The sequence below is a fragment of the Drosophila yakuba genome, chromosome 3L, assembly GCF_016746365.2.
Source record: "Drosophila yakuba strain Tai18E2 chromosome 3L, Prin_Dyak_Tai18E2_2.1, whole genome shotgun sequence".
Classification (NCBI taxonomy): domain Eukaryota; kingdom Metazoa; phylum Arthropoda; class Insecta; order Diptera; family Drosophilidae; genus Drosophila; species Drosophila yakuba.
The window spans coordinates 1,257,428-1,266,278 of record NC_052529.2 but is presented as its reverse complement, the minus strand read 5'-3'; the positions used below and the strand labels follow the sequence as shown (position 1 = coordinate 1,266,278).

Below are 8,851 nucleotides of genomic sequence, written 5' to 3'. Positions count from 1 at the left end.
CGTCTCCGATCTCTCCCTCTCCATATACAAGTATAACTCGACTTGTTTGAAGTGACCAAACCGCAAAACTGCCGCTGCATCCACCGGCGGCGCTCTCCTCCGCAGCCGCTCCCCCCTCCCGCGAAGATTTCTGGCGGGGATGGGTCTCATAGCTTTTAATTACAGGTGTGCAATAGACGAAGATGGTCGGAACGGATCGGCCTCACAGTTCTGCATCGCGAATTGGCTTTGTCGGCTATTTTTAGACCCGTCCGCGTCCTTGACTGGGCAGTTAAGTAAATACCCTTAATGAAGATGGGCGTATGGATTTGCTGAGCAGATTACTGCGGGATAAGGTATCTACATCAATGTCAGCCATCAGAAATGAAATTTTGAATTGGTTTTGGCATGCAATTCTGCAGGGGGCTAGATATGCAACAGATCAACCACAACTACTTTTTCAATTTTAAATTTTAATTCTTTGCGTTTATCAAAATTATACATTTACGTAACTAGTCGAAAAATTGAGGGTTCGTGCGTCTTACTAAACGGGTTGATATGAATGGGCCAAATCCAAACCAAATTTCAATAACAGCTGCTATGAATTTTCGAAGTGGTGCACCCAAAAGCCAAAGGATGTGTTCCGAAAAGGTGAGCTTTAAGTCCGGTCTTTGGAATAGGATCCATCTAGGATCGACTATGTCTACTTCTTCTTCTTGCCCTTGCCCTTCTTGCCCTTCTTCCCCTTCTTGCCCTTCTTGCCCTTCTTGCCACCGGCGAGCATTTCCTCGGAAACATACGTCTCGGTGGTGACCTTGCTGATTGGAAGGGTTACGGGTTGCTTGGGCGTCCTCAGCTCGATCTCGATGGTGTTCTTCTTGTGCTGCGACTTCGCCTTGCTGCCCAGTTTCACCAGGAACACGTCGCTGTCGGTCTCTTCGCAGGTTTTGTAACAGACCTAGCCAAAGAAAAAAGAAAATTATTTATTATTTTAGATACCGAGCGACTCGTCTTTGCAACAGTTAACCAATCAGCGCGTTACATCTCCGCAGTGATTACCATAAATAAAAACCCATGGAAAGCTGCAGCGGATTTGCCACCGCAAACTGAAAAGAGTGCTCCACATTCGGAGCTGGCAGATGTTATGCAACTGCCCCACAATTGAGGCAATCGAAAGCCTTCCCGAAGTGGCAGAAGTGGCAAAGTTGCACCACCTGCAACAACGTTTAGCGGGGCCAAGTCACGGACCAAAAATCGATCACACATTCCGCATCCGCACACGTAACTAGCGAACTTAAAAAATGGAATGCGGAGGCGCGATCAGCGATTGTGGTTAGTGATTTAAGTTCGAACATTCTTGAAATATGCATTTTTTTTAAGCCACTTACTGCTGCGCAACATTTACCAAAAATATTTGATACATAACGAAAGAGTCACTCCAAGGAGCGGATGAACTCACCTCAATACCCTTGCGCCGTGTGTCCAGATTGACGCCCTTCATGGTGTCCAGGATGTCCTTCCGCTCGACCTGCATGCAACAGGATCGCTGGTTCTGGGCGGGACACTGCGCGGGCACAATGGGATCGGAGCCGCCGCAGAGTCGCTGGCGGTAGCACTCGACCTTTGCCTCCTGGAAGTCGCAGGCCTCCTTGATCTTCGAGAAGGGCACGTAGTAGTTGTCTGTCTCGCAGGCGTCGTTCCCAGAGTACTTGATGTTGGCCCGCACCTTGGGTATATTCGGATGGTTGATGATCCTGCCGCCGGTGCGGCGCTTGATGTGGTTCCGGGCGAAGGAGCTGCGCTGCAGCATATCGTGCAGGCAGGACTCCTTGGAGGGCTCGCAGTCATTGGGGTCATCCCGATAGCAGGGATCATCGCCGGCGCCCAGGTTGGGCGCAGTCTCGCTGCCATCCAGGACGCTCTCCACCTTGTGGGTGTTCTTAAGGACGCGAATGGTCAGACCACTGCCGTTGAGGCAGGCCTCGAACTCGTCGTACGCCTCCGGACCCGGATCCGGCCTGGTCGGCTGGATGAAGCAGGGCGCTATCTCCGGACTGCAGTCGCAATCGCAGGCGCACTGGCAGCAGCCGTCGCAGTCATCCACATCTAAGGATGTCCATTTGCAATTTAGAAATGATCGGAATGGATTCATTGATCCTCCTACTTACTCTCGTTCATGGGCTTGAGCATCTCGTTCGTGATCTTGAACTTGCAGTCGACCTTTGGCTTCTTGCCCTTCTTGCCCTTTCTTCCCTTTTTCTTGGCCATGGTTAGGCGTGTAAGTCAATACAATTATTCACTAGGAGTGATGCTGAAATCTGAATTCCGAAAGCCTTCAATTCTCAATTTGGATATTGTACTTCACCAGTAAGTGGCGCAATTTCCGCACAGCCCGTTTTCGCGCTGAAAAGTAAGCAAAATCCAGTTAACAGATCGCTTTGATAGTGTTGTAGTTTCAAAGGATTATGCCGTACTGATCTTCTGTTTTAATTTCCATCCAAAACTCGCGTGACAAAAACGAAAGATTTTATTTTTGTGTATTTTGTGCGGCTGACAACATTTCCCGTTCGAGTATACAAAACAAATGCTAACCGAGTGATGATCTTCTACCCGCCGTCTACTTGGTGATACTAAAAGTTTTGCTGAAGTTGCGAGACATGTGTGTTGTTCATTTCAAAGCCTACTTGGCACCTCTGAAATCTGATTCTTAGTGTTACATATATGAACTCACCTTCATCACAGGCCATATCGTACTCCTCCTCCCGCCGGTCGCACCTGCCACTGGGCTCCTTGTACCGCATTTTCCTGGTCGCCTGGAGGACTCCTTCGCAGACAGGATCGCAAACCTCGTAGACGGCGGACGGAACATTCTCGTCTCCTACGCGGCAAACGGCTCCTCCAGCCTGACGCTTCTTCTTGCCCTTGTCCTTGCCAGCCTTTCCATCTTTTCCATCCTTGCCATCCTTGTCCTTCTTACCATCCTTGTCCTTCTTGGGATCCTTTTCCGGTTTGTTGAGGAGCTCGGCCTGCATCCTCTCCTGGATGAAGCGTGGGTACGGTGGAATTCCGCCGCAGGGACCGCATTTCTGCAGCTTTTGTTCGATGGGCGACATATTGCAGCGTTTTGTGGGAACAGTGGGGCATTCTAGGGAAAGTGATTTGAATTGATTACAAAGATGCATTCATAAATCTATTTTCTGTAAATAGGATAGTATCCAAGGTCCTGAAACTGTAATTAGAAGATCCGTTCACTCACCCCTATCGAACTCGTCCTCGCAGTAATCACAGGGACAGAGTTTGTCCAGATTGCAGGAGTAGTACCTGAGGCACTTCGCCGGAGGTTCGACTCGCTTGGCACAAGGATCCACCATTGTGCAGCGACGACAAGGAGGCTGGGCACAAGGGCCCTTGCAGCCCTTCTTGTCCATGGGTCCCCCGGTGGCAGTTCCGCCACCACAGCATGGACTGCAAGGATCGCACTGATCGCAGGGGTCGCAGGGTGGGGGGCATGGTGGACCACAGCGGGGAGGAGGTGGGCAAGAGCCGCAGCTGGGAGGTGGAGGGCAGGGGCCGCAGGGGGCACAGGGGCCACAGGGGCCGCAAGGACCACAAGGACCGCAGCAGGGCTCTGGGCACTTGGGGTTCCGGGAGCAGACCTTGCTGAAGGGGAACGTGGACACAATGGTTGGACCATTGCACACCAAACGAAGGATGAGCACTATGTTGCCGGTCTGCATCTTGCAGAGGTTGAAGAGGGGCAGCAGCCGCTTGGACAACTCCGAAGTGGGACACCACTGCTCGTGGCGTTCGTTCAGCTTCTCGTAGCAGGCACAATTGTCCAGGAGGCCCTTGCTGGTGGGCCCCTTCATCTTGGGCAGCTGGGCGATGTGGCCCAGCATGGCGCCCTCCCAGTCGGGATTCTCGGCATCGAAGGACTCCTTTACGCGGTCGAAGATGGGCTTCACCTTTAGCTCCGATAGTCCTATCAGGAACTTGCAGCTCTCCGTGCGTTTCTTATAGACATGCACCTGCAGCACATCCTTGTCCGTGATGGGAGAGTCCAGCGTGAACAGGGCGCACTTTCCGCACTTGGGCGAACATGGGTTAACACAGGTGCCCACCTCCCGATCGCAGAGATTCACGTATACCGACGAGCGGAACGTGATCTCCGTGCAGGTGGGATACTCCTCCGGAGCGCAGAGATTCTGGCGGGTGATCAGCAGGTCGTCCACCACGAACTCGAACATGTACAGGAAGTTTCCTGCAATCTTGGGAGGTTTCTCTGGCTTCTCGGTCTTTTCGGATTTCTCAGTTTTATCAGACTTGTCCATTTTCGAAGGGAGAAACTAACTTAGGCACTTATTTCGAAAATAATTTTGGCTAGCTTTTCGTTTTGGCGAAACTAAAAATTTATAAACCCGACCACACGCACTTCCAAAAATTTTGTAAATAAATTTGAATTTAGATTCCGATTTTGAATGCCTGTCCAGACGGGGAGACGGTGGAGTTCGAACTGCCAAAACGATAGTTATCTCGAGAACTACTGGGATCAGAGGTATTTGAAATCCTTGAGATTATTAACAAGGGAGCTCCACAAATATATTATATATATTATAATACATATTATATATTTATGCAGACGAACATATCTGCAGAAATCATAAAGCCTAAAGTGCGAAGAAGAGTATCCCATAAGACTAATTTTCAATCGTTTACATTTTCAAAATATTTTTTTAATTATTTCTCTGCTCATCTGAACCAAAGCTTCAATAGAAACCAATATACAGCGCATATCTTCCTCTCTCCACCAAAAAAAAACACCAAAATTGATATAAAAAATTGTGAAATATTTTATTTATATTTAAAAAATGGCAATGATATCAGTTGATAGGCGCATCCCTTGTCAAACAATAAAAACGCTTATGGCAACTAAGTGAAGACGGAATGTAAAAGCTCGCAGCTCCTGCTTTTCCTGCTCAAGTACGCTTGGTTGTCACGGACTTGCAAGGATCGCAGGGATCGAAGGGCGCCGTACAGGGAGCAGGCCAAATGGCCGGGCAAGGACAGCACTTGGGACTCTGGACGGGAAAGGAGGATACCACGGAGGGCCCGTTGCACACCAGTCTTAGGATCAGCACTATGTTGCCGGTCTGCATTTTGCACAGGTTGAAGAGCGGCAGCATCCGCTTGCTCAGCTCCGAGGTGGGACACCACTGCTCCCGCCGCTCCCTGTTCTTCTCGTAGCAGATGCAGTCACTGGCTTTCTTGCAGGGACCTCTCAGCTTGGGCAGACGCGACACATGGGATATGACGTTCTCCTCCCAGTTTATGTTCTGCGCATCGAACTCCTTCTTGACCCTGTCGAAGATCGGCTTCATCGGCAGCTCGGTCAGTCCGAGCAGAAACTTGCAGCTCTCGGTGCGCTTCTTGTAGACGTGAATGTGCATCACGTCCTCGTCCGTAATCGGCGACTCCAGCGTGAAGAGGGTGCACTTTCCGGTCTTGGGCGAACAGGGGCTAACGCAGCTTCCATTCTCCCGATCACGGATATTCAGAAAGATCGACCGGAACGTGATCTCCGTGCAAGTGGGGTACTCCTCCGGAGCACAGAGGTTTGGACGAGTGATCAGCAGATCGTCCACCACGAACTCCAGCATGTACAGGAAGTTATCAGCAAGTTTAGAGCGATTCTCCGCTTTGTCCATTCTTTTGTAAAAGCTTAAAAACTAGAAATTTGACAAAATTACTACACCAACAGAATTTGTTTTGCCTTGAAAACGTCTTTAGAAATTTGGAATCCTTAAAAACAAATTTTGAGAAATAAATGGAATTTTGTACTTAGATTTTGACGACGTGCCGAAAGGGAAAGACTGTTGCTCAAAATGAATCTATATGACTAACTTTAAAAGGCCTGCCTACGATTCATGTAGGTGAAAACATTCTATATCTAATTAAAAAATATAAATATAACTTTTAGATGCATAAAAAACTTACAGCTCTGCATTTCTAGTAAAATACTTAAGCATACCATTATTTACAGGTATTATAATAAACAAGTTTATATGGTTAACTCCCTATTTAACCTTTACTCTTAACCTATAGGAGATGTGCATTTTACGGCTGTCATAAACGCGATATGCCCATATCATTAATTGCAGTTCACCTTCACAAGTAATTAAAAAGACTCTGGACTGAGGTTTTCTAGCAATGCGTAAAATACTTTATTTAATGTCATAAAATGGTTCTACAAAAGTGATTGATCTACATTGCATTTAATCGCAGTTAATAAGCGGCGCCTTCACAATTCCAACTCTTCCCGATCGAAAAACCCATTCATACCCTTTTCCAGCCGCCTGAAGCTCGCCTAAGTGTTCTGTGTTTATGATAACTAACAAGTTGCAGAAAGGAATGGACTTGGGGGCTTTACAACTAAACAAAAACAGAATAAAACAAAACACAAGTTGAGAGGAATTCAAATCGATTACAGGAATTGGTTTACAAGATGTTCTTTTTTGGAGCAATGGGACAGTTTAGCTGCAGAGGTAGTTCCCAGTGACTCTGCTAGACGACACTAACGTCATGGGTCTCGAAAGGAGATGGGCGGAAAAAGCCGCGGCCACTGCACGAACTCGATGCCGTAGTGCAGGATTCCCGTGGCACTAACGGCGATCATTGCGCCCCAGAAGAGCATGAACAGCAGGTTCTCCGTGTTGAACTCGGCCGGATAGGTCATCGTGATCATAAACATGGCCACGGCTATCAGCAGCACTGAGGGGAAGGTGAAGAACCGCCAACCACGCTTCGAATCCAGTGGCGATGGCACGGCACCGCCCTCGTTGTCGTTGACCAGATGCTTGCCAAGGAAAAGATCGATGCTGTCTTGCCGCTGTCCATCGGCAAAGTTGTTCAGATAGTAACGCATCAGTGAGTTCTTGCCATCCTGCATAGCACCAGCCTTGGTCCTCTTGCCCGTCCTGGTGAAGTCCGTCTTGAGCGCACACGTTCCGGAATATTGTAGCGATACCAGATCAGCGTTGTCCGCCCACACGCCCTTAAAAATGCTTTCGAAAATGGCGGAGGCATGTTCCACTCGCTGACCCACATGAAGAACTCCCAGCTTCTGGAGTACCGCAGTGAGGGATCTGCGGGCTAACATGCTCTGCACCACGTTCGTCCTATCCAGGCAGTCGATACAATTCGTTCGGAAGACTCCTGTCTGCGTGGACACCAGTTTTCCGTCGTCGAAGACATGATAGACACCGAACTGATCCTGCTCGTGGGCCAGGCGATCGATGAGTATGTTCAACCGGTCCCAGCGCATCTTACGGCACTCGCTGTGGAAGTCAAAAGACTCGTAGCGCACTTGTGGATTTCCAATTTCTCGAACCAGGCGGGCATAAGTAGCCTCGAGCTCGCCCTCGGCGCCTTTGTGATCCACTAGATTCACAGCCACATTGTTGCCATACAGACCGACTTGTTCCTTAAAGTGGAGAGAGCAGGCGGCCAGATGGTCCTTGCCCGGCACAAGAACAGGTCGCGGCTTGTACCGCAAATTGGGCAGCTGGTGCCAGTGGAAGGGCATGCTGCCTCGTGTCTGCACGAATCCCGTCAACTGCCCGTTGAACTCCACTATTTGCTCGGTCTCCACGAAGTTCGCAACATGGCCCTTGTCGTCGCTGCCTCGGCAAAAGAGTCGTGTGCCCGCCCGCTGCACGGAACGTCTGGTGATGATGCTCCAGAAGAATGTCTGCCCGTTGATCTCCACCTGGTTGATGGACACAAAGCCCAGGACTAGTGGCAGCTGGAACTTCTCCATCTTGTCGCAGTTGAACTGCCGCAGCACATAGCCATTCCAAACGAATCGCTGCTCAGCGCTCTGGAGCAATCCGGACACCTCTGGCCGCGATTGGGCCACTTGCCGCTGCCGCTGGAGGGAATTGGTGAGGTCGTAGCGGTAGGAGAAGTAAAAGAACTTGGTGTCCAGTGTCTGTCGTAGCAGTCGCAAGTAGGTTTCGTTTTCCTTGCGCTGGATGGCATTGGGAATGTAGGGTATGATGTCATAGCCAGCTAATCTCCACACAACGGCACCATTGAGCACGCCCACGAAGAGGCGGTGGGTGGCCACCAGAAGGTAGTCGCAGCTCAGTAGGTGAATGGTGCCCAGCACCCCACAAATCCTCCTGGTGGGCCGAAGGTTGGCCAGCTGACCTCCGCTTGCTGGCTGAACCCTGGTGACTTTGTCGTGGCGCCCGACTACCAACACCTCTGCTCCACCATTCGGCTCGATGATGAAGCTCTCCGGTGTGATGTACAGGTTCATGTCATCGTACACGGCGTTCTCCCTGCTGTCCATGATTTCCGGGGGCGGTGGTCGGCCCACTTCGAAGGCTAAGGGTTAAACATGAGATAAGGGTTAATAACTTATAGCCAGTGCTGTTTTCTCGTTTCTCAATGGGGATTGCTCACTTCTTGTAATAGGGAATTCACTGTCGCTATCACCGCTGTCACACACGCACAGCACCAAAAGCAGCCACACAATCAGCAGGTTATTCGTTTTTTATTGATTTAACACACTATTTGCGTTCATCTGATTTTTTGGCCCTACTTTTTGCCACTACGTGTGTGATAGGGATGGACAAACTGGGTGAATAGCGGAGTTGAAATGTTCGATACTTAGGCATGTTCACACCGACTTACTCGCATGTGGTAATGCGCCTTCGCAGTTGCACCAATTTAACCAAGATGGCATTTTCGTCTAGGACGGCATAATTTGGGCCACAAAAGCTAAATTTTGTAAAATCACCTGTTCAGATTTTTATTTTTAAGAAACCCTGGCTACTAAGGCTACTTTTGGTATGTTTCAGAAAATGCA

The 8,851-nt window shown here is 49.4% G+C and overlaps 4 protein-coding genes across 5 annotated transcripts; all 4 read right to left on the bottom strand.

The window, feature by feature from the left end:
• Positions 1–435: 435 nt before the first annotated feature.
• On the bottom strand, positions 436–2,255 carry LOC6532336. The gene is made up of 3 exons (XM_002093060.4): positions 2,148–2,255; positions 1,439–2,085; positions 436–937 (listed from the first exon to the last, which is right to left on the bottom strand). The coding sequence occupies exons 1-3, from the start codon at positions 2,245–2,247 to the stop codon at positions 683–685; spliced, it is 1,002 nt and encodes a 333-aa protein (XP_002093096.1). The 5' UTR covers positions 2,248–2,255; the 3' UTR covers positions 436–682.
• On the bottom strand, positions 2,165–4,501 carry LOC6532335. The gene is made up of 3 exons (XM_002093059.4): positions 3,236–4,501; positions 2,711–3,124; positions 2,165–2,382 (listed from the first exon to the last, which is right to left on the bottom strand). Exons 1-3 carry the CDS (start codon positions 4,308–4,310, stop codon positions 2,315–2,317), a joined length of 1,557 nt encoding a protein of 518 aa, XP_002093095.1. The 5' UTR covers positions 4,311–4,501; the 3' UTR covers positions 2,165–2,314.
• A 304-nt stretch (positions 4,502–4,805) lies between these two features.
• Positions 4,806–5,865, bottom strand: LOC6532334. The gene has a single exon (XM_002093058.3). The coding sequence runs from the start codon at positions 5,682–5,684 to the stop codon at positions 4,956–4,958; it is 729 nt and encodes a 242-aa protein (XP_002093094.1). The 5' UTR covers positions 5,685–5,865; the 3' UTR covers positions 4,806–4,955.
• Positions 5,866–6,171: 306 nt separating this feature from the next.
• On the bottom strand, positions 6,172–8,819 carry LOC6532333 (phosphatidylinositol-3-phosphatase SAC1). 2 transcript variants are annotated; one of them, XM_015193798.2, is made up of 2 exons: positions 8,677–8,819; positions 6,172–8,367 (listed from the first exon to the last, which is right to left on the bottom strand). In XM_015193798.2, exons 1-2 carry the CDS (start codon positions 8,726–8,728, stop codon positions 6,557–6,559), a joined length of 1,863 nt encoding a protein of 620 aa, XP_015049284.1. In that variant the 5' UTR covers positions 8,729–8,819; the 3' UTR covers positions 6,172–6,556. The 2 variants fall into 2 exon arrangements, with proteins under 2 accessions (XP_015049284.1, XP_002093093.1); XM_002093057.4 differs by lacking the exon at positions 8,677–8,819 and adding an exon at positions 8,446–8,619.
• Between the last annotated feature and the right edge of the window lie 32 nt (positions 8,820–8,851).

Bases quoted from the DNA above. Each gene is read 5' to 3' on its own strand.
- LOC6532334 (XM_002093058.3), bottom strand. From the start codon at position 5,684: ATGGACAAAGCGGAGAATCGCTCTAAACTTGCTGATAACTTCCTGTAC.
- LOC6532335 (XM_002093059.4), bottom strand. From the start codon at position 4,310: ATGGACAAGTCTGATAAAACTGAGAAATCCGAAAAGACCGAGAAGCCA. The intron at 3,125-3,235 runs GTGAGTGAACGG...CACTTTCCCTAG, and splicing joins CGAGGACGAGTTCGATAGGG to AATGCCCCACTGTTCCCACA. The intron at 2,383-2,710 runs GTGAGTTCATAT...CTTACTTTTCAG, and splicing joins CGATATGGCCTGTGATGAAG to CGCGAAAACGGGCTGTGCGG.
- LOC6532336 (XM_002093060.4), bottom strand. From the start codon at position 2,247: ATGGCCAAGAAAAAGGGAAGAAAGGGCAAGAAGGGCAAGAAGCCAAAG. The intron at 2,086-2,147 runs GTAAGTAGGAGG...GGACATCCTTAG, and splicing joins GCTCAAGCCCATGAACGAGA to ATGTGGATGACTGCGACGGC. The intron at 938-1,438 runs GTGAGTTCATCC...TTCTTTGGCTAG, and splicing joins CACGGCGCAAGGGTATTGAG to GTCTGTTACAAAACCTGCGA.
- LOC6532333 (XM_015193798.2), bottom strand. From the start codon at position 8,728: ATGCCATCTTGGTTAAATTGGTGCAACTGCGAAGGCGCATTACCACAT. The intron at 8,368-8,676 runs GTAAGTCGGTGT...TTTAACCCTTAG, and splicing joins AGGCGCATTACCACATGCGA to CCTTCGAAGTGGGCCGACCA.